We start from the raw sequence: 24,034 nt of genomic DNA on the forward strand, positions 1-24,034 counted from the left end.
AAAGCAGAAAAAAAAAGTTGTCTCCTATCTCACACCAAACACAAAAGTAATTTTGATATAGACCATATACCTATAAGCATTTAACCAAGAAGCACAAATCTTCTAGAAGCAAACAGACTATCCTTAAGAACTTGAAATCAGGAACATTTCTTGGACAATTCACAAATTGCGCTAACCAAAAACTTGAAAATTAATTAAATTCCAAAAAATTTAAAATATATGCTTCTCAAAAGACACCATTAATAAAATAAATAAACAAGCCACAGGCTGGGGGAAAATATTTATAACACACGTGACAAGGGATTTGTACCCATAATATGTAAAGAAGCCTACAGATCAATAGTAAAATGATGAACATTCTAATTTATTTTCAAGAGCCAAAAATTTGGACCCTTTAGCACAAGAGATGTCGTACTGCTTGACAAACACACAAAAGGGTGCGAAATAAAGCCATGAATGAGATAGCATTTCACACCCAGTAGAACGGCTAAAATGAAAAGGACTAGCCCCACTGCCTGTTGGTAAAGATACGGAACAAATCGTGAGGACACCTTGGACGTCCGTGGAGAGCTCTTTCCCTGTGCTCTCAGGCCACATGTTTGAGGTGGAGTGGAACCTGCCTGTAGACTTCACAGAGGATTGGAACCTGGCCACATAGAATCACAGAAGTAATTACTGTATGTTGGCTAATTGAACATAATTTAAAAAAAATAAATAAAGGAAAGAATTGTTACCTGATCCAAGCTGGCCAATTAGTCAGTAAAGTCAGCCCTCGATCTTTTAATTCTTGAGAAAGAAATGTTTCTTTTTGTGTTGGCACCTAAACTGGTGGACTATAAACATGGTGGTCGTTGTGATCGCCACCCCAGCAGAACCTCCATGAAAAGAAAACGATCACAGAATTACATGGAGCCAAGAGACAGAAAGACAGATCATTTGGTGCTGAATCCAGCAATTCATGAGCTTGCTGTAACTCTGAATTTGTCAATTAGGAGAAGCAATAAATTACCCCTTACCTCAAGCCAGTTTGAATTCTATTTTTTTTTTATTTGCACCTAGGAAAGTCTTGATTGAAACAGAAATAAGCCACATTCAATTTTTTCTTTGCCAGTAAACAAAATCAATCTAGAATACATGTGAGATTCCATCTGCGTACTATATTCTTTTTATGCAAGACTTGGGGGACATACATTTTTTCCTGCTTAAAGATTTCAAAAAGCTTCTTCTAAAAAGATATATACTCTAATCTGCTATACCAATTTTAAGCTGTTGCTTCACTTCTGGGAAGAAAAATCAGTAGTTAAAATGAATGTGACCACTTGATCAAACTACGAAGGAAACAGCAGAGCCACAAGAAATAAAAATCCATTAGCTAAAGTGATTGGGATGGAGAATAAACAGGAATATGGTGGTATGTGTTACTTTCAGGCAGAAAAATCAAAGCATAACCAGGTTCTTCTTGCCGCTAGTCAAATGACATTGCAGGATTTAGAAAAATCTAATTCTATGGAAGTTTGAGAATATCTACAGATGACTGCTATAGAGACTACTCAGAAATTTAAGAGGGAATGATCATCAAGAAAATATTTCTTAAAAGCATGTAATGGTTGTATCTCCCATCTGTCATAAAGACATGTTCAAAATGAGAATTAGGTATGATGTTCAGCATCAAAGGAGTCAGTCAACCGTAGTATAAAATCCACAACTTTCAGAACTAAAATAAAATGAATAAATATAATCAATGGTGTTATTTTCGGAATAAATTTTCAAAGACAAAAGACAAATTAGGCGACATTTTAATATTAAAGCACAATAATAGTCTTCAGTTCATTATATGTCATCCTTGTAATAATTCCTTTTGTTTGGTCCTAAATCAGGCATACAGGTATAGCTCAGATAATAAGAAAAACATCTTTTAATAGATTTTAATAATAGCTACATAGCTACATTTATTAAAAGTTTATCATTTTTTCTTTAAATGCATTATTGTATTTAATTCTTATAATAACCCCGTGTTACAGATTTCATTAAGGTAATTGTAAAAACGAGGGAACTAAGAATTACTAAAGTCAAATAAATACCTGTCACAAGTGAGATTTGCTTTGTCTCACTTCAGATCCCATATACGAGTCAAAATAACAGAAAATTTTTTTGAAATAAGTTTAGACACAAAGAGTGAAGTAAAGGATCCCCAAATTTAGGAACTACAGAAATAAAAATATATTGAATTAAAGAAAACTCAGTTCTCAAATTTCTGCTACTGACTTTAACTCAGTTTTGACAGATCTCTCTCTTTAGGAGTGTAATCTGCAAATATGGAATCTTTGAAAAATCAAGTGCCAATAATTTTTCTAACACGTTGGAAGCAACAAAGCTCAAATTCCACCTTAAACATTTCTAAAAATCTAAATTATGGTCTGATATGAAAATGAAACCATCAAATTAGTGGAGATAATCTTGGAGAATATTTGTACAACCATAGATTTGGTAATGTGGAGAAAGGTAGACCTTCTTAAATAAGACGGCACATCCAGAAGCCATCGAAGAAACAAATAGACATATTTTATTGCATTATCACATTCAACAATAGTCATTGCCCGGTGCTACTAATACTTTAACTATTGTATTCATTGTGAATTTTTTGACACTATTGTCTTTTAAAATTATTTATATGTTTAATATTTCCAATATACAAAGAACTCTCAATTAATAAAACAAATAGTTGAAGGAAGTGAGAAGCAAAAAACATAAATAGATGACTCACAAAAGATGAAATTCAAACATTAACAAGCATATAAAACGATCTTCAATGTCTCTAGTACTAAGGAAAACACAAAATAAAACCATTAGCAAGATGCTATCTTTAACTCATCAGATTGGCAAAAATTAAAAGAGTGAAAACATTCCCTGCTGACAGTGTTTCAGAAAAACAAGAGGGTAATTTGCTAAAATTGTTTTGGAAAGTAATCTGTCAATAACTATTGCTATACAAAAACATACAACCTTTGACTCAAAAGCCCCATTGGTTTTTTTTAATCTCATCTCCAGAAATAAATAAAACAATATCCTTACATAAAAAAGTATATATACAAAGCTGTGTTGTTGTTGCTTTTTATAGCATAGTAGCACCAGACTGTCTACCGACTGGGAAATACTGAATAATTTATGTTATACCCATGCCTTGAAGATGTAAAAAATACGTCTGTATCCATTGACCTGAAGAGATTTTAAAGTATGCTGTAAGTGAAAAAAATTTTTTTTTGAGTGTAATAGGTAGGTAAAAAATGGTTCCATTTTAAACAAAACAAAATTTAAAAATTTATATGTGCTATATACCCAAATAAGAATATTTGGGGGTGGGGGAGGACCTGGGTGGCTCAGTCAGTTCAGCATCAGACTTTGATTTTGGCCCAGGTCATGACCTCAGGGTTGTGAGATCGAGCCCTGTCTTTCAAAAAAAGGAATATCCTGGAAAGGCCATTTGTCTGGGCCAAGAGAAGAGGCTGAAAGGAATAGTAGGATATACATATACATACACAGATGGAACTGTTAACCTTCATTAATACAGGGGATAAGATAGGAGATGGGTTGGAAAGTAAGAGATCATTAATTTTTTACTGATAAAGCTCTATGTCATTTTTCTCATTAAAATAAGTTTGCGTGATCTTTTGTAATTTTAAAATCTAAAATAGAAAGACTTTAAAAAACTGAAGCTGTATGATGATGTAAGGCCAATTTCAATGTTGAAAAATTCCCAACATGATCTGAAGCCAGTGTGGTGAGTAAAATGTTGTGGCTACAGAGTGAGTCACACACATGGCTCCAGGGGGCTTGCAATTCTGCACTGTGGGTGGGCCTGTGGCCACTGCAAAGCACTGAGATTTGAAAATTGTGGAACATTGTGTTGGCTCACCTCCGGCTGAATTCAGTATGAGGTCTCCTCCATGAAGAAGAGAGTTTTGATACACTTAGGGAGGAACTGAAGGCACTGGAAAGAGAGAAAATCAATGGAGCAAAGTTGCGGCAGGTTGAGTCAGGAGATGATGCCATTAGACCCTTCCTGAGAGGACGGTCTAGAAAGGGGAGGGACACATCTTATTCAGAAACGCAAGTCTAGGAGTTCAGGACTCTTTCAGGGGCACCTGGGTGGTTCAGTCGGTTAAATGTCTGCTCAGGTCATGATTCCAGGGTGTTGGGATCAAGCCCCCACATCAGGCTCCCTGCTCAGGTGAGGGGGCTTGCTTCTCCCTCTGCTGTTCCCCCTGCTTGAGCTTTCTCTCTGTCAAATACATAAATAAAATATTTTTTTAAAAAAATTCAGGACTCTTCAATCTTTATCCTTCAGCAATAAGAGCTGGCACTGACATAATGTTTACCTTTTGATGGACACTGTTCTGAGAGCCTTATCCATTCAACTCATTTAATTCTTCAACAAGCAGAGGAAGTTGGTCCAGGTGAAATAACCGAGACACAGAGGAGTTAATAGTCTATGGGCTCACAGCAAGTCAGTGATGGAGTGGAATTTGAACCCAGGTAGTCTGGCTACTTAAGATCTCTCAACAACAGGTTTCTTAAACTTCCTAGAATATGTCATGTTACTTGATACCTTTCAAGTCTAAAAGGTTTTCCCTTTGTATGGAATATTCTTTTCTCCTCATCCAGTATTAGTATTTCCTTTTCCAGTCTCTTCACAACCTAACACCCAACATCTGCCATTTTTCACAATACTTACGGCCATGTTGTAAGAACATGTTATAGTATTAGATTAAATGACATGAAACTGCTAATATTTGAATAATTTTGACACACAAAAGTGGCAATTTCATATGTTTCAATGTAAAATGTGCCCGTGTTTGTGAATATTACTTATAGATCGATCTTTCCCACAAAAGAGGAATCTCCATCATTGTCCCAACCCTTTTTAAAAATTTGTTTCTCCAAAGCCTATCAGAGTATCTTCTGCATAGTCTACATTCATTAAATGATTACAGAATGCAGACATAAATGAAGATAAAGAAAAATTCTTAAGTAGGGATATAGAGTAATGGAAAGCAAAAGTCTCTGAAGAGCATGAGAATTGAGGGCACAAAAATCAGTGTATCATTTAGCCAAATTCTTAAGAATAGGCATCAACACTGTTCATAAAATGCCTCTTTCTATTGTACTCTCAGGGTTAAAGACACTTCTAAGTCTATTGATTAATTGATGTATTTCATATTTCAATTCCACAATATATAGCCAGGTTGAAGGACACAGATCTAGAAGAAGCAGAAATTCTAAATGATTGGGAAATATATTATAAAATCTAATTCAAGTAATTCTTTTAAAAATGGAAAATGACGTGAGTCAGTCTTATGAATGCTTGGAAAGTGCACTTAAGATCAAAAAGATGATAGTGAAAGGAAAGCTTTCAGTGGAAGGTTTTCAGGATGAAGACAGTACTTAGAGCAGTGTCCCCCCTTCCACAGAATACATGGATGGTAACAAAATAGCCTTTACAAATATTGGATGTGGATAAACTAAATAGAAGTTTTAAAGAGAAATGTAAATGCAAGCCAGCACCAACAACTATAATCCATTTGTTTTATGAAGAAAGAAATGAATTTCAAGGTATACTAATAGGGGTAAATCTAGAAAGGGCTTGAATGAAGATGACTGATATTATGGGAATAGGTGACATTTTTAGTTCTTAGAATTATGATTTGTAAATTCTATAGTTCATGAACAAATCTATATAGTATATCACAGACTTTGAGTGAATAACCTGGCCTCTTAAATACCTGAGATGAATACCACCTCCTACCCTCTTATGCTTTCTTCTTTAAATTCAAATGTCATTATCACTTCTCTCCTCACTACCTCAAATCTTCTATGAATTTCATCCTTTCTTTCCTCTTAATTCAAAGCCACTCTTTCCCTCAGTGATCTGGGCTTACTATATTTCTGCCTTCATCCTTAAAAATTCATAGCGTTCCTTTTCCATTGATTTCTAAGCCTGACCTATACTTCTGTTTCCACTTATCTTAAAAACTCATAAACCTGGGGGTGCCTGGGTGGGCCAGTCAGTTGAATGTCTGCCTTTGGCTCAGGTCATGATCTCTGGGTCCTGGGATGGAGACCCTAGTTGAGCTCCGTGCAGGGAGTCTGCTTTTACCTCTGTGCAACTGCCCCCTACCCCCGCCCATTCTCTCTCTCTCTCTCTCTTTCTCAAACAAAAAAAATCTTTAAAAAAAAACCTCATAAATCTGGTTTATTTATTTATTTATATATTTATTTATTTGCTTGTTTGTTTTAAGTAAGTTTCATACCAAGCGTGGAACCCAACATGGGGTTTGGACTTACCACCCTGAGATCAAGACCTGAGCTGAGATCAAGAGTTGGATGCTTCACCGACTGCACCATCCAGGCACCCCATAAACCTGTTATCTTTTAAAGCACTGTAATATTAGTGGTAAAAATTCTCAAAAGTCTTATATCACTGGCTTAAATTTCTCACCATTAATTCCTTCCTTACCTACTATAATTTGGCCTCCACCTTCCTCTCATTACTCAGTGCATCAGCTCTCTTAAATTTCAGGAAAAAGAAAGGATAGTTAATGGAGGAGAGTCCCAGAGATCTTGAGAAGTGATGGAAGCAAAGAAACAAGGTTACAAGAAAGTCTTGACAAGGGGAAACAATGTCAAAATTATGGGAAAATGCCTGGAAAGCAGAATGGAGAGAAAGGCTTGGTCAAGAGCACTGCCAGTCAGGGGCACCTGGGTGGCTCAGTCGTTAAGCGTCTTCCTTCGGCTCAGGGCGTGATCCCAGGGTCCTGGGACTGAGCCCCACATCGGGCTCCGTGCTCCACTGGGAGCCTGCTTCTTCCTCTCCCACTCCCCCCTGCTTGTGTTCCCTCTCTCGCTGCCTGTCTCTCTCTCTCTCTGTCAAATAAATAAATAAATAAATAAATAAATAAATAACATCTTTTTTAAAAAAAAGAGTACTGCTAGTCAATCTGTAATGACACTGTATTGGGAAACAGTGCTGTAGAAAGGTCTGATCTTTGTGAGACCCAGCAAAAGAAAACCTGTAGAGTCAGTCTTGACTGGAAACCCGTGAACTACTTTCGTGGTCAACAAAGAGAAGTCATTATCACAGGAATTAAAAGTGTGATGCCTGCATAATAAAGTATGCATACTATAGAGACCATGCCTTTACTGTATAATTTCAGGTATTTGGGTAGTGGCATGTGCAGAGGAAAGTAGAAAAGAGATCAGGATAAGAGCTACATGCAAACTGGATGAGAGACAACAGTCTGAAGGTTCCACGTGTTTAAGAGACCTCTAATATTTGTTTTCCTGGGGCCGGGAATCCAAGTCTAAAAAACACTCTTTGCTAGTTTTCACCATGGTATCTAGAAACTGGGATGAATTCTCCTTTTCTCAAGGACTCTGAGTTTATTAAGTTTCCTTAACTTCCTTACCACCTACACCAGGCCAGTTTTCCTGGGAGGACTTTGTAGGCATGAACCCCACAAGTGCCTCAATATTTGCTTCTTGAAATGGCTTGTCACAACTGATTTGATGGCTACCATTCTCCAATAAGACACCTCAGGGCAGAGCTTTGGCTGCACAATATAACCAATTATAACTTGGTAAGAAGGAAGACAGTTTCCTTAATGAAATAATTACCACAAAATGACTTACCATGAAAAATACAGAGATTTAGTAAAAGTTGTTCAATTCTGGGAGAAAAGGGACCACAAGAATCAGATATTCTTTTTAAATGTTTCACTTTCATTTATGAAAGTAGAATATATAAAATTGTTTAGATAGCTTAAGGGACCACTTCCCTATATATCCAGAAAAATAGAATGTAAAAACAAAATAAAAAATATTCCAAACAGGTAACCACAATAACTTTTCCTTCATCAGTTCATTTGGTCATTAACTATTTCCTGCTGGATCCTTCTCAACTAAAATTGACTTCTAGATATCCTGATGCAGTCCACTGATACAGTCTGAATGTTGTCTAAATGATGTCTGCTCAGAAGCCTGTCCACAGAGTCTACTCTCTGATTGTCAATATTCGTCCAAAGTTTTAAGTTTCCTAAAGATCTTGGAAATTATCTTCAAGCTGACATACCTCAAAACATGATTAGTCTTGAAACAAAGCTTATCACAATAATGATTCAATTAAGATGAATAAAATTTAGTTTTTGGATATGGTTAACATTACATAAGAGTAAAGTTAGCCTCTTTGTTCAGTAAACTTATTTAAGTTTAGAAAAAACAAACTCAAATAGAACAAAATATAAGCTTTTTAAATATTTAACATTGATGAATCAGAAGATACAGGGGTCTTTTTCATTACTAAACTAAAATTATTAAACCGGTCCTCTTTGCAATAGAGTTATCTTAAGTATGTTAACCTGGAATTTTAAAGCATTTCTGAGTTAGTATTTTTAAGAAAATAAATTTTAGATTTATTCCAACCTGGAGCTGGAAAAAAATGATCTTTGTGGACTGCATTTATCCCTCAGGCAAGCAGTTTGTTATGTCTTCCTGGCACAAATGGGCCCCCATTAACCAAACCAGCAGTCTTGAAATTTTTTCCTTACATACTCCCAGAAAATCTAAGGTTACATCAAAATTTTTTCTTATTATTTTAAAGATGTAATGTGTCATATTACTAATATTGCCTTTTAAAATAAAATTGCTATCACATTGTTAGTATATCCAGTGGAATTAGAAATGATATATCAAATCTGAAAGGAATAAATGAATTCTAACTAATGAAGCGAGTTCTCTGAAGTTCAGGGCACCATGCCCCAGATTGTCCTAGATTGCAGTAGGGGGAATATTTTGCCCTGGACCTGCGTTTCTACGTTCTGCCATTAAGAGAGTGGTTTGTATGTAATTTGTGGAAATCACCATCAAAAATAAGAGAAGGTATTGGACCAAAAGTAAATGGAAGGTACAACAGGTATATTAATGATTGTCTTTAAATTTACCATTTATGCAGTTAACTGCACAATATACTAAAGTTAGGTTAATCTAAATCTAGTAAGTTTAAGGTAGCAATATACACCATCAGAGATAACCAGGAACATCAAAGATAAAAAAGCAGAGAAACAGTCTATCAGTGACAACAAGCAGAAGTCTTCCACCCAAATGAAATCATGTATGTGTGGTGATGTATGGTTGTGCATTACCCAGGAATCTGGTTACATGTAAAGGAAAACATGTTTCTTATGAATCTAAACAAATAGCACAAAAATTAAATAATCTATTGGTCTATCAGAAACAAACATGGAACTTTAGCTTCCTTTGCCTTGAAATCATGCAAAGTATAATTTCATGCTATAGAAACAAATGAATGAGAGTCTTTCTTTTTAGTGAGGGTACTGCAAATGCTTTTCATAAATCTTAAATATTCCATTTCTAAAATTCATAGATGGATAAGGCATAGAGATTTATGAGGACTGGTGAACTGAATGAAATAAAGTGCTACCGTCTTCAGTATTTCTTACTGTTGTTCTTTGCTTTATTCTCCTGAAACTCTAAGCAACAATGCTTTTACAATAGGTGAGGGACAGGAGGAAAGAACTTGCTAAACAAAAATGTCATCATCACCACCACTCCTATCCAAATTATATTTTGAATTCAGAACATACTCATATGGGTTAAACATAGACAAACACACATTAGAACATACTTTCTAATTCCAGGCTTTACCCTTACCAAAACTAGCAGGAAGGCAAAGAAACACGTAATGATCTACTGCTGGTTCATGATGACTGCATTAAAGAAGACTTTACCAGAACCAATATTTTGAAGTGTTCAAAATATTGGCATTCTGAAGATTTCACAACTGGCAATGGATTATCACCCATTAACATCCAACAGTATGTTAGGTGAAAGTATGGCTTTCTTTTGAAAAACGGTAAGAGGGGCAATTATGAAAGAAGATACTAGAAAAAAAATCACACAGGTATTCTCAGGCAGATCAATGTTAGGAACAAAAACATGGATTTTAGGATTTGGAAATAGATTCACTTAAAATCTTCCCAGGCTTACCTGTCACTTGCAAAGTCTTCAAGACCCACCCCTGCAAGGTCCATCTACCTCAGTTTGAAGCCTATGAACCTAAATTGCTAAAATTACTGAGATCTTTTTTAACTTCCTAAAAGACTTTTAATAATGTCATATTTTTAAATGAAATATTAAAAGCAAATGTAATCCGGATGTAAGTGCATCAACATGCAATGGAATTTTTGGGAAATTGACCATCTATTTCTAAAATGTATATGGAAATCCAAAGGATCAACAATAGTCAAGGCGATCTTGAAAATAAAAAGCGAAGGAAATGAAGGATTTAACTACTAAATATTAGGACTTATGAAAAAGCAATGATAATTAAGACAATGTAGCATGGGCACAAGAATAAACAGACCAATGGAACAGAAACAAACCTGTGCGTGTATAGTCACCTGATATATGAGAAAGGTAACACTCTAGTGCAGTGAGGGGAGGATATTTTAGGGCTTTTTTTTTTTTCACAGTGCTGTACAATCGTGTCAAAACTTGTATCTTGACCCCAACCTCACACACACAATAATCATTTCTAGATGAATTGTGGATCTGTATGTGGAAGATAAAAATATAAAGTTTGCAAAAGAAAACACAGAGAATATCTTCAATAACCTTGGGGAAGGCAAAGATTTTTAAAACATAACACAGAAAGTACTAACTAGAGAGGGAAAACAATGATAAATAGGACTACATTAAAATGAACACTTCTGTTCATTCAAAGAAACTCTTGATAGAGTGAAATCGCAGTCCAAAAAGTGAGAGAAGATATATGAAATACATATAACCAATAAATGTGTGTATACAAAATACACAAAGTACGCATAAAAGTCAACAAGCTAAACGCAAACAACCTAAAGGCAAAGATCTTGAACAAGTACTTTCACAGGACCAATAAACATATGAAGACGGTCAACTTCATTCATCATTCAGGAGATGCAAATTAAAACCATCATGTAATACCACTTAAACAACAAACTCCCAGAGGACTAAAATAAAGAATATAAACAAAACCAAATGTTGAAGACAACAGGAAGTAACCTGAACTTTCATATTCTGATGTGAGAGTATAAATTAGTATAATCACTGTGGAGAGGGTTGCAAGATTTAGCAAACAAAAAAACAGAATAGTGTTTATGGAAAAATATTTGGCAGTATGTGATAAAGGTGAACATATATATACAGCCAGATGACAAAACAGTTACCCCTGATTTATATAATCAATAAAAATAAATTAATGTGAATCCTTTTTTTCTAGGACCCTCTCGAGATGAATGGAGCCACAGAACTTCTGACATGATGTCAAGCTTAGGTTTTATTACAACACATCTGAACAAAATGTGAGACCATCATGGAGCAGAAATTGTGAGCCTTTGCCTCCTGTTGCTAGTGAAAGAATATTTTTTTCTCAGTCCCCGTCTAGATTCCTGTGGACTGCAATGTGCTGCTTCTCCCCATGGTCTACTTATGGTTGGAGTTGCTAGAATTGCCCATTGGTGGAACACATGTTTGGGCATTTTTGAACAAACGTTCGGACTCATCTTCTGCCCTTTTGTGGAGAATAGATAGAAAATTAAATTTATCAACCTGAGAATTATTGGAGAGGATTCCCCTGCTCCTGGAACATTAATGAAAGCAGCTATTACATTTGAACCTAGTGATCTAGAGGCCTTTTATAACAATTACTTTATGTGGTACCAACAAAGTAAGTCTTAATGGAAGACAGGCATTGGGTAGTGAAACTGGAGATTAAGCTTATGCAGTGTAAAGGAAGCATTGTTGAACCAAAGAGAACTGAGTTTACCTAACCCTCTAAAGGATTAAGCACTGTGTGTCAGTCTAAAAAACCTACACAGAAATCTTCCAAATATCACATGAGCGATGTCTATGTGATTTCAAATGCAAGGACTGGCATATTTCAGTTGAAATATCTTTCTTGACCACAGGCTAACATCTTATGTGAATATTTGCCTCTTTCTATCTGAGTTACAGCTAATGTTCTGAGAGCTGAATGATATTCATCAAATAAATCCCACTTGGGATGATATAACTAATGGTGCGCCTTGGAAACCAGGTAATATTTTCATTTTACTTAGTAAATATTCTGCTTATATCTGTACTTTTCATGTGGGAAAGGATTAATAATGTTCAAGACCTTTTCAAGTTTCTCGTTTATTCTAAATCTGGATAATTTCACAAATGCATCTCATGACAGTACTGTTAAAAAAAAAATACGTACTTTAAAGATGTTTAATGTAAACCCAAAGTTCTCACTGTAGAAAACTTGAATAACATTCTTATGCAAAAAGTCCAATAATTTAGTAAGTTGAGAAACCTTTACTTTGCCTTTTTAAAATTAGGAACAGGGGCACCTGGGTGGCACAGCGGTTGAGCGTCTGCCTTCGGCTCAGGGCGTGATCCCCACGTTGTGGGATCGAGCCCCACGTCAGGCTCCTCTGCTATGAGCCTGCTTCTTCCTCTCCCACTCCCCCTGCTTGTGTTCCCTCTCTCGCTGGCTATCTCTATCTCTGTCAAATAAATAAATAAAATCTTTAAAAAAAAATAAAATAAAATTAGGGGGACATATTTCAAAATTATCCACTATAGTCCAAACTAAATATCCTATTATCTACAACATTTTCTGAACCATTTTGGGCAATGATAAATGCTGTTCTCAAAACAGACTTATTCTTACCTAAGTTAATAGTTTTATAGAGCATTTATTATAATACCATATGAAGGAAACATACTGTCAAAATTTCTAAAAAGCTTAGCTCATTTCCTAATTTTTAAATGAATTACTGTTTTTCTTGTGATTGATCTTGGAAGAGGAGAAGGAGAAAAAACCCCACAAATTTATAGTGTGGGCATATGTATACACTCCCACATCACATCATAAATTTAAATTATTAGGATTTTTCACCTCAAAGCTATTTTACTAGGTTTGAGTTACAAAGTAAAGTTCCCAGATTAAATATATTGTTGTTTAAATTTTAAATTCCTCATCATCTGGCAGTAATTTTAATTTGCCATTTGGAAAAAATTCAACTGTATGTTGTGCTGATGTGTTGTACATGTTAATTTTTTACCTTTACCTTTGCCTGTGATCATGTAGGAATAAGAATTTGGAAGCAAAAGGAAAAAAACTCATCTTTTTTGTTTTTTTAATGGCATGCCTCTTGTGAGGAGTACAAATTGATATGCCCTAAAATAGGAGTTTAATAAGGAGGGACACTCCTTTTGTCTGCTATAAAAAAATAGTGTATTGTTTAAAGCCCAGTTATCTTTTATTTCTTTAAGTATGAGATGCCATTATAACATGCAATTGATAAATGTCCTAAGAAATTAAAAACTAAATTAAATTCATGTGTTTACCAAAATACTGTATAATAATGTTCATGGGGCACTATTTGTAATAGCCCCAAACTAAAAACGAACCCAGTGTTCATCAATAATTTAAATAGATAAATATACCGTGTCATAGTCATGATTTGGAATGCTATCCAGCAGAGAAATTTAATGAATGCCAAGTACAGGTAACAACATGGAAAGTTCCATAAGCACAATGTTCAGTAAATGAAAGCAGATACAAAATAGTGCACACAGTAATATTCCATTTATGTAAAGTGCAACAACAGCTGGAGGTAATCTATGGAGTTAGGAGTTAAAATAGTGGTTACTTGGAGGAGGAAGGAGGAAACCATGCATGGGAGGGGGCAAGAAAGCGGCTTTGGTAGTGCTCTGCTATAATTCTTCACGCAAGAATGAGTTAGACGAGTGTTTTCACTTTGTAGAAATTCACTGAGCTGTGTGCCTAGGAATTGTGCACTTTTGTGATTGGCTAATATACATCAAAACAGTTTGTTAGTTTTTAAAATAAAAGCGCATATGAAAGGATTTAAAGTACATGAAAATAATACCATTTATGTGAGACTGGGTTGAAATATTCTAACATCCTTGCATTGTCCAGAAAGGAAAACTACCAATTAACCAAACCCCTGTATTTCCAATTGACTTGTATAGCTGGTTGAGGTAATGTAATTCATCTCTATTACATATTTGGCTTCCATCTCTTACCTAAAGAGTAGAGGCTATCAGAATAGTTCAGGGAGTTGTATTTAGCCCAGGTGAAAATTTGACATAAAAGTATACTTTTTAGAGTTTTAGGAGTAGATTACTATATATCTCAGTAATTTCCAAAGGATACCTAACTTGGGCCAAGGGGAATTTTTCTATTCTGCTGTCAGACCTTTGTACAGAAATGGAGCTTTTAAGTAAATAATCAAGCCGAGAAAGACAATTATCATACCGTTTCTCTCATATGTGGAACATAAGGAATAGCGCAGAGGACCGCAGGGGAAGGGAGAGAAAACTGAATGGGAAGAAATCAGAGAGGGAGACAAACCATTTGAGACTCTGGACTCCAGGAAACAAATTGAGGGTTGCACAAGGGAGGGGGGTGGGGGGATGGGGTAACTGGGTGATGAGTATTAAGGAGGGCACGTGTTGTGATGAGCACAGGTGTTATACACAACTAACGAATCATTGAACACTGCATCAAAAACTAATGATGTACTATATGCTGGCTAACTGAACATAATAAAAAAATAAATATGAATTTAAAAAAATTAAAAAAGAAATGGAGCTTTAACACTTCAGTGATGCCATAAGAATAGAGCAGCAGCCCCAGTTCTGAAGAGTCAGATATCCATAAGGCCAAGAGACAAAAAGACATCAGCTTAGCAACATCTAGGTACCAAGGGAAGTTTACGTTAGTGTTTCTTAGATGTACAGATGATCCAGTCTCCTGAACCGATGGGAAAGCTCTGGTATACATGTATTGGCTTGACCCGGGCCTTGCTGGCAGAATAAATTTGTGCTTCCTTCCATCTCTTTCATATCTCCCCAGAAATGGGTCACACTGGTAAAGATGCGATCACACAGTTGCTATTTGTTATATTTTATTTTTTATAAAATTAGTATTTATATTGAATAAAATATCTACTTAAATCAGAAACATAATTCAGAGAGGAAAATCAAACATAAATGAGATAAAGAGGTATAATCAGGTTTAGAAACGAGTTTTAGAAACAAAACCAGTGACATTCTCTTTCTGGAGAGTAAGTTTCCTCATCTGAGAGAATGGGGATAATAATAAAATACATATTTCAAGATTATCGTGAGAATTATATGAAATACATAACTTTAAAGTCAGACTCCGTGACATACTAGCTATGTGACCTTGGGCAGGTTATGGACCCATAATCTCTCTGCTCTTTAGCTTTCTCATCCATGAAATAAGAATATAGTAATGTTTATCATTCATGTAGTAATTTTCTTTTAAACGTATTAGTATCAATAGTATGCTGTACACACATGTGAATGTATATGTCTGCACATATGTGTGTCCATTTATTTTCACCTGCATGCATGGGATGCTTAGTTTGCTTTTGAGGCACACTAATCCGTAACCTATGCCACAATGAGTTTGTTAATAACATGTGGTTGTAAACATAATTTTTCACTGCTGAAATACATCATATTTATGACAATGGGTTTGACTAGATAATTTATGCATATTGCTCTCCCTTTGAAGGTGCGAGATATGAGAATCTGGAAAACTTAGCAGTCTATCTTTTGGAGGAATAAGACTCCAGGTCTAGAGCTCTATGTGGTCCTGTGTCTTCAACTCCACAGAGTACTTCTGACCCAAGTAAATGACTGGCTATTTCTCCCTTTGGAGTATAATCGGTTCTAGAGCTGATAATCAGTATACTTTCAGTATAGTCCTCCTGGCAGGATATCTTCTGATTAGATCAGCATTCATTCTTAGCAGCAGGCGCCCAGGCCATGCTGGCTGTTAAATATTTAGAACTTCACTCTTACCCATGCCCAGCTTGGAGCAAACATTTATCCACAGGGCTTGTAAAACTGCTTAACAATAAAGAGGGAGACTTCATTAAACTTATAATAACACATTGCATGACCGCTTTTTTGCCTTCTTACAAATAAATGTGTATTTGTTAGATTTTGGCTTAACAGCTTGCATTTATCTCAATTTATGACATAGTGATAAGGTTGTCTAAATTTCAGAATACTTGCGCATGTGAAATAAAGATACATGTACAAAACTGCATCAGCTTTAACCACTTTCCAAACTCTGGAAACACAGCCTTCTAGCCAAGTAAGAGCCACATCTCCTCTCACCTCTTTTCTGGACTAAAACTCTAGCTAGCAAGTTGAAGAGGTGGGGAGAGAGGAAAGTGTATAGGAAACCAACCAAAGACAACACACCCTTCCCTGAAGGTGGGCATCTGCTAACTACAGCCTTGGGTGAAGTGAAGCAAAAAAAAAAAAAAAAACTGAATTAAGATGAATATATTTTAATCCATTAAATCCGGATTGGATTTTTATGATTGAAAATAACTATAGTAAGGTAAGAAAAAATAAAATCAGATGAAAACAGAGAGGGACACAAACCATAAGAGACTCTTAACTGTAGGAGACAAACTGAGGGTTGCTGGAGGGGAGATGGGTGAGGGGATGGGGTAATTGGGTGACGGGCATTAAGGAGGGCATGTGATGTAATGAGTACTGGGTATTGCATGCAACTGATGACTCACTAAATTCTACTCTTGAAACTAATAATATACTATGTGCTAATTAAATTGAATTTAAATTTTAAAAAGAAAAGAAAATAATTATAGGATTATTACTTAAGTGTGAACCGGGATGTCATGGGATCTGCCCAACTTTCCACTCAGAGAGACAGTAAATTTACCTGCACTCAATATTTTTTAAAGGGATAGAGGAAAACAAAAATAAAATTTTGTTTTAATTTCCTTATAAATCCTTTTTATTTAATGTGTTTGATACAAAAATATTTCGATATTATATTAAATTTATATAAAAATATTAAGAATTATGTTTCTTCTTCTCATAACTGGTTTGATTGAGGTGACTTGACTCGTGTATATAATCATAAAATGGTTTTATTTTTTCATTAACTATCATCTGTATTCTTTTGAAACTCCCTTTATCTCTTTCCACTATATATAAGCAACTTTAATGTTGTCTCTAACTAATTTCATAACACTTTCAGTCATTTTCAGTTATTTTTAAAAATTTATTCGAGAGAGAGAGTGCACAAATGGGGGGAGGGGTAGAGGAAGAGAGAGAGGAGAAGCAGACTCCCCACTGAGTGCCCAATGTGGAACTCCATCTCATGACCCCCGAGATCATGACCTCAGCCAAAACCAAGAGTCAGACGCTTAACCGACTGAGCCACCCAGGTGTCCTTCATTTTCAACTGTTAAAACAGCTTCCCTCCTATCATGATAATGTTCCAGGACCTCCTTTATATATCGTGGTAGTAATGGCCACCAATATTTCTCAGCCCCCCAAACCGGACCATCTCTGATTGGGCCCTGGAGAATGTAGTAATTCTGGTACAGATCAGTAAACTTGGGGATAACTAAATATCAGTCAGTACCTCTCATATTATCGTATTACACCTTAAAAATCAGAAACATTAAGTCTTTCACTTTTTCTTTAAAAAATATTTTTTTCCCCCAAACAGTACCCTCAATTGAACTCCCAGGTGCTTAAGAGCCATTGATATATTTAAATAAAATAAAATAAAAATTTAACCTCCCGATTTCTTCTTTTACTATCTGTAAGAGTCATAGAGGTCAGAGAACGACCTGAAAGCCATCTGAATGAACAGTGTCACTCTCGGATAGCTGCCGGCCAGGTTTGCTGGCACACCCATAAACAACACAGCTGCTGGCAGTCCCAACTGTCCCTGGAGCGTTATTGGGCTCTCTTGATAATCTAAAAGACCTTTTTCGAGGCAAATCAAGGGGTAGAAGACCAGAGTTAAAGCAATGATCATGGTGTTTGTCCAAATCAACACTGCCATCTTCACAAGCTTTGTCAGTAAGGTGAGCATCATTTAGGATGATTGTCTACTAAGATTTCCACGGAGATTTAAAAGATCTCTGGACAAATCCAAAGCTAGAAAACATTCAATAACAAAACTGGATTTGATTCCATCTTATCTGAAAAGCTGTAGACATGAGATAAGGAGTTTCATCTCCTGTATCTTCTCTCTAGAGCTGATAGCCACTGATTGATGCTTCGTGGGACAGAACCTTTACAGGAAAAGTTCATAAAGGCTTCCCTGCCTTCCTACAAAAAATATTTCTGGTGGTCTCTGAGATCCCATTAGTCATTATAAAAAAAAAAAAACATAAAAAGAAAAAAGATCTCTTGTCATTACTAAAGGTGTATTTATGCATGTATGGTTGAAAACAGATAATTTTGCACCCGACAGTCACGTCTAAGTCACAAAAGCTGAAGCTCTTCCCCTGTATGTGCAAATTAGGACAAGTAATTTTGTATTAGTAAATTTGTTTTACTGTGTGTCTGAATCAGTATTAACTCTAAGCTTTGAAAAATTTAAGGATGGAGACTATTACTCAGTAGCACCCTGCTCATAGATAGATGTGATATTTGATGGATGTTACTAGATGGGAATGACTGTATGGAAGACCTGCAGTTATAGATCGTGTGCTAGATGTACAATTAAACGGATTTTTTTTTTTTTCGGTGAGATAAGTGAGGTAATTCTTCTCTTATTTCTAGTTTTTAAATTTCTACAGTGATCCTATAGCAACTGTTTTTATTTTTACAAAATAATTTTTATATCTTATGCAATAAACAGAGCAATTACCATGATCAGTTTTCAAAAGAAGAAACCAGAAGCAGCTCAAAGAACAAAGGTACTAGTAGAATGAGCAGGCCCTGGTTTCTCTGATTCCCAGGTTAGTGGTTTTTTTTTTGGGTCTCTACCATACCTTCTAGAACAATTCCGGAGACAAATTGGTTATGCCTCCAAAGAACTTAATGAGGATACTTAATGAAAATAGAAATACAGAACTAATTACCTGATATACCAGAGTAATTTTAAAGATTTACTTATTTTAGAGAGAGAGAAAGTGTGAGGGAGTGGGGTGCAGAGGGAGATGGAAAGGATCTCAAGCAGACTTCCTGCTGAGTGCGGAGCCCTGAGGCCGGGCTGGATCTCACAACCCTGAGATCTGGACCTGATCCAAAATCAAGAGTAGGATGCTTAACTGACTGAGCCACCCAGGTACCCCTAATATACCAGAGTAATTTTAAATTTAGTTTTGGACCTCAGGTCTACCTTTAATTTGCCTGTTACTTTTTTCCTTGTATTCCGGCCAAATAATTTATGCTCTCACAGCTAAAAGGAAGGAGTCTGATTAAGAGATGGCTTTTCAGCCCTCACATTTTTCTATTTAATTTACCTCCAGCCTAGACCTTTTTCTAGGATTTCTGTTGGGGGACATGCCTCTTTCTGCTTATGGTCTAGATAGAATATCAAGGAGAAACGAAATCACACATCCATGGAACAAACTAAATAAAGCTGCTGGTTTTTAAACGTTTTATTACATCGATGTTAGTATCCTTAGATGAATATAATCAGATTAGCAATGTTTTGGTCACTGAGAAAATGAAAGATTTCTGAAAACTCACAGAACAGTGTAGCATGCGGACTAGAACTAGTTATGCTTTCATCTCTTTATGGAACAGTCATCGCAAGCAGTACAGTACATCATAAGAGCATTTACTGCTGCGTTACAGCTTCTAAACTGCAGAGGAGAGATGAGGCAGACATCAGAGGAAATTTCAAGGCAATTGCAGTCAAACATTATCCAGGAAGCTGCAGGTAGGACACCATTACATGAAAGCTCGAACTTGCTTCAAAACCTGGCCTATTGAAGTATACAATTAAATTCACGTTTTTTTAACTTAAAAGGAAATTATGCACATTTAAGAAACTGTTATCTCTATGTTGATTCCCAATCCAGTTATTTGTAGTCTTACAGAAAACTTTGTATTAGGTGGTTGTTTGGTTTGTTATTTTGTGACTGAAAATGTTATAATTTACTTTCAATAAACAATGGGAGTGACATCTGTATATACAGTGACAGTTTAACGGAAAGGTAGTCAACTTGAAATTTTGAATTAGGAATGAAGAAAGGTGTTGCTTAAAAAAAAAAAGCACTATGCTATAGATATAAATGCTGGTTTAGTAACAACCATGAATGTAATAATAGAAAGATGCCAGTGTTTTAAGATCAAAGCCAGACAACAGACTAACTCTAAGAAATCAGCTATTTTAGCTCATTAAAGTATTTTTCACAGCTGCTATGATGTGTCTGGCACTGATTCCAGATTTATCCAGCAATTCACTAGGTTTCCCACACAGAGGCACTTCTGACACTGCTAGCTGATGAACAATGATGTCAGGCTCCCCAGAGACGGCCGCACATACAGCTTCGCCAATGCCACCTTCCCGGTAGTGATCCTCCACTGTGATAACCTGGCCACCTGTAGCTTTTGCACTGGAGATGATGTTGGCAGCATCCAGGGGTTTAATGGTAAATGGGTCAATGACACGGATAGAAATACCTTGTTGAGAAAGACTGTCAGCAGCTGCTAAGGCTTCATGCAGTGTAACTCCAGCTCCAATAACTGTGACTTTGTCATTGACACTCTGGCGGATGACCTTGGCCTGTCCAATCTCAAAATTTTCTTGTGGGGTATAAATAACTGCAGTTTCTGGTTGGCTGGTCCGAATGAAACACATTCCTTTGGTATCGGCAGCCAGATAAACAGCATACTCTGTTGAGATAGCATCACTTGGATAGAAAACAGTACAATTGGGAATGCTTCGGAACATGGCTAGGTCCTCCAGGGCCACCTGGGAGGGTCCATCTTCACCAGTGGATACCCCACAGTGGGAACCAATAAAATTGATATTGGTTTGAGATATGGCTCCCATCCGTATCTGATCGAATGCTCGGGTCAAAAAGGCAGCGAAGGTGCTAACAAAAGCAATGGTTCGACCACGTGTGGCACAGCCTAGTGCCACACTCACCATGTTTTGCTCAGCAATAAAACACTCAATAAAACGGTCAGGGTGTTCTTCATTGAATATCTCAGAAAAGGTGGAGTTCTTTGTGTCACCAGCCAAGACAATAACTCTTTCATTTGCGTGGCCCAGTTTAGCCAAAGCCAAACCATATGCTTTCCTAGTAGCTATCCTGTCTCCAACTACATAATCAGGCAGACAGGTCATTTTCATATTCCTGATGCTGATTTGAGGTGAATCTTCAATGGGAGGTTTTGGTGTGAGATTCCTGTTGCCCTGTATCTGACTCTCAATTAATTTGATGATTGCATCCACTCTGTCTTTTGGCATCGGCTTTCCATGCCAATGTTCTGCATTCTCAATATTTGGAATACCTCGACCCTTGAAGGTCTTCGCAATGATGGCAGTGGGCTTGTTCTTCACTTGAGCTGCTTGCCAAAACGCTTGGCATAATGCCTCCACATCATGGCCATCCACCAAGTAGGTATTCCACCCAAAGGCTTCACAGCGATTCTGATAGATGTCTGTGCAGTGCTCAAGAGGCGTGACTCCACTTTGTCCCAAGCGGTTCACGTCGAAGACGGCCACCAGATTGTCCAAACTGTAGTGAGAAGCGAAGGCCAGAGCCTCCCAAACAGAGCCTTCTGAGGATTCGCCATCCCCCAGGAGGCAGAACACCCGGTAGCTGGCCTTGTCAAAATACTTGCCAGTGTACGCCATTCCACACGCGGCACCTAATCCTTGCCCAAGTGATCCTGTTGCCACGTCAACAAATGGCAGCCTTGGGGTGGGATGTCCCTCCAAGTCACAGTGAATTTTCCTCAAGCTCAGCAAGTCGGATTCGCCGATGTTGCCCACCTCTGCCCAGGCAGCATAGAGGACTGGAGCAGCATGGCCCTTGGAGAGGATGAATCGGTCATTGTCGGGGTGTTCCGGGTCCGTCCGTTTATACCTCATGGTGTGGAAGAAGAGCACGGACATGATCTCAGCGGCGCTGCAGCACGAAGTGGGGTGGCCGGAGCTGGATGCACACGTGGCCCTGATGGAATGGATTCGCAGGCGGTTGGCCACGTCCCGCAGCACCTGCACGGTGTTCGCGTCGGGCTTGGAGTCGTCTGCCATGATTGCTCTCTCGCTGGTTTCCTCGGAGCAGAACCCGCCGAGGCACCCCTTCGCGGTTCCGTTGTGTGACCACCACACCCTGGTCCAGCCTCCTCCAAGAAACGAGCGCTGCCAACGGCCGGTGCGCCTCGAGAGGCTTCGTTGTGGCACTCGGGACCCAGTGCGAGACTCGGAGGTCGCAGCGCGCCTCTTCTCCTGCCGCGCGCCTCTTCTCCTGCCGCGCGCCTCTTCTCCTGCCGCGCGCCTCTTCTCCTGCCGCGCGCCTCTTCTCCTGCCGCGCGCCTCTTCTCCTGCCGCGCGCCTCTTCTCCTGCCGCGCGCCTCTTCTCCTGCCGCGCGCCTCTTCTCCTGCCGCGCACCGCCGTGTCCTTCCGCACCCAATAGAATGGATTTTTTTATATCAATTTTGTCACTTGCATGTTCAACGTAATTAAAAATAATTAAATTTCTTTACACCTTCCCTCATGTTATAAATCCCAAAGGGGTCATTCTTAGTTCCATGTATTATAGGAAGCTATTTATGAGGTTGCACTTTTCTTTTAATGCAGTCAGCATATATCCAAGACTTCTTCCCTGCTTTAGAGCTGAATGTTAATAGAAATGACCCAAAGTCGCTTTCGATCTAACCAATATGGTACCACTATGCCAACAAAGACTTTCTCAGAGCAACTGAGAATTCTGGCTCTGGCTCACAGACAGAAGTAAATGCCTTACTTGACCAAAACTTGCAGGAAGAACAAACCTAAACCCACTCAATGGTAGAGTATCTAGTAAGTACTGCAATTTTCCCAGTAGACCCTGAAATACTATAACTGTTACTATGAGTAATTTTTAATACAAAACTAATTTACTTACATTGGTTATAAAACTAAATGTGTGACATCGACCTCTTCTAGAAGATAAGGGTCATTGCGTGTCATCAGAAAAAAAATCGACAGTATATTCTTTTTCATGTTGCGATGGTAAGCATCTTGATTTTTAAGCAAGAGTACTAAACACTGACTTGTCATCAAAATCATGACATAGGGAACAACAACGATAACAAAATAATGTGTGGGTTCCACCCTAAAATGAGTAATTTGAATTATGGGAGTAGAGTCAGGGAAGCTGCATGTTTTTCAATGCACCTGTTGATTCTAATATTTAGTCGAAGTTAAGAACACATAAATTGCAGATAGACTTAAGACTGGTGGTTCTTAATATTGGTTGTAGTTTAGAATCATCTGGGGATTTTTTTAAAAATCTCATGTCCAGGCTGCATTTCGAACAAATTAAATCAGAGTTTCTGGGTGATGGGTAGAGTTATCACCAATTTTAAAAGCTTCCTAAATCATTTCAATATTCAATCAGGCTGTACACAACTAACTCAGTGTGCTCTTGCTACCTTTCATATTCTCTTACATTCCATCTCAGAAAAATATTTTAAATATTATTTGCCATTTGAACTAATTCTACCATTTTAATTTTTAAGGATACATATTAGAGTAAACCATCATGGTATGACATTAACTAGATCTTAAGATTTGCTGAAGGAATGTTGGAGTTGGAAAAGTCCTTAGGGTCATCTTGGATTCATTGCTCCCCATGCTCTTTGCAAATTAATGTTTGTTTATCTTTTTTAGACAAATAAAGGAAGAGAAAATAAAAACATTTGATTAGGACTGAGAGTAAATATGGGAAGTAGAGAAAAAAGTATTCACAGCATCATGATAGCATGCTGCTAGGGGCTGACAGAAAAGCAGTTAATATAAACAAAGGTAGCTCACCATTATTTTGGCTGTGGAGAGCTCTAATAAATCCAAATAATTGGTAAACAACATAGCATAAAAATGATCTATGGGGCAGCGTTCACATGAAAAAAAGCATGGGAGATTTAGGA

At 37.2% G+C, this 24,034-nt stretch overlaps 1 protein-coding gene and 1 pseudogene across 2 annotated transcripts; one reads left to right on the forward strand and one right to left on the reverse strand.

Moving 5' to 3' along the window:
• The window catches only part of LOC123793038 (uncharacterized protein C3orf38-like), a 74,102-nt pseudogene extending 62,278 nt beyond the window's left edge, over positions 1-11,824 (forward strand).
• Positions 11,825-20,278: 8,454 nt separating this feature from the next.
• On the reverse strand, positions 20,279-22,156 carry TKTL2 (transketolase like 2). Of its 2 annotated transcripts, XM_045798621.2 has the most exons (2): positions 21,933-22,156; positions 20,279-21,818 (listed from the first exon to the last, which is right to left on the reverse strand). In XM_045798621.2, exons 1-2 carry the CDS (start codon positions 22,154-22,156, stop codon positions 20,279-20,281), a joined length of 1,764 nt encoding a protein of 587 aa, XP_045654577.2. The 2 variants fall into 2 exon arrangements, with proteins under 2 accessions (XP_045654577.2, XP_087722483.1); XM_087866357.1 differs by having other exon boundaries at positions 20,279-22,156.
• Positions 22,157-24,034: the final 1,878 nt, after the last annotated feature.

Source organism: Ursus americanus, chromosome 13 (genome assembly GCF_024610735.1).
Source record: "Ursus americanus isolate L20-20 chromosome 13, mUrsAme1.1.p, whole genome shotgun sequence".
Lineage (NCBI taxonomy): Eukaryota > Metazoa > Chordata > Mammalia > Carnivora > Ursidae > Ursus > Ursus americanus.

What these genes read in the sequence shown, in the direction of transcription:
- TKTL2 (XM_087866357.1), bottom strand. Translation starts at nt 22,156, where the DNA reads ATGGCAGACGACTCCAAGCCCGACGCGAACACCGTGCAGGTGCTGCGG.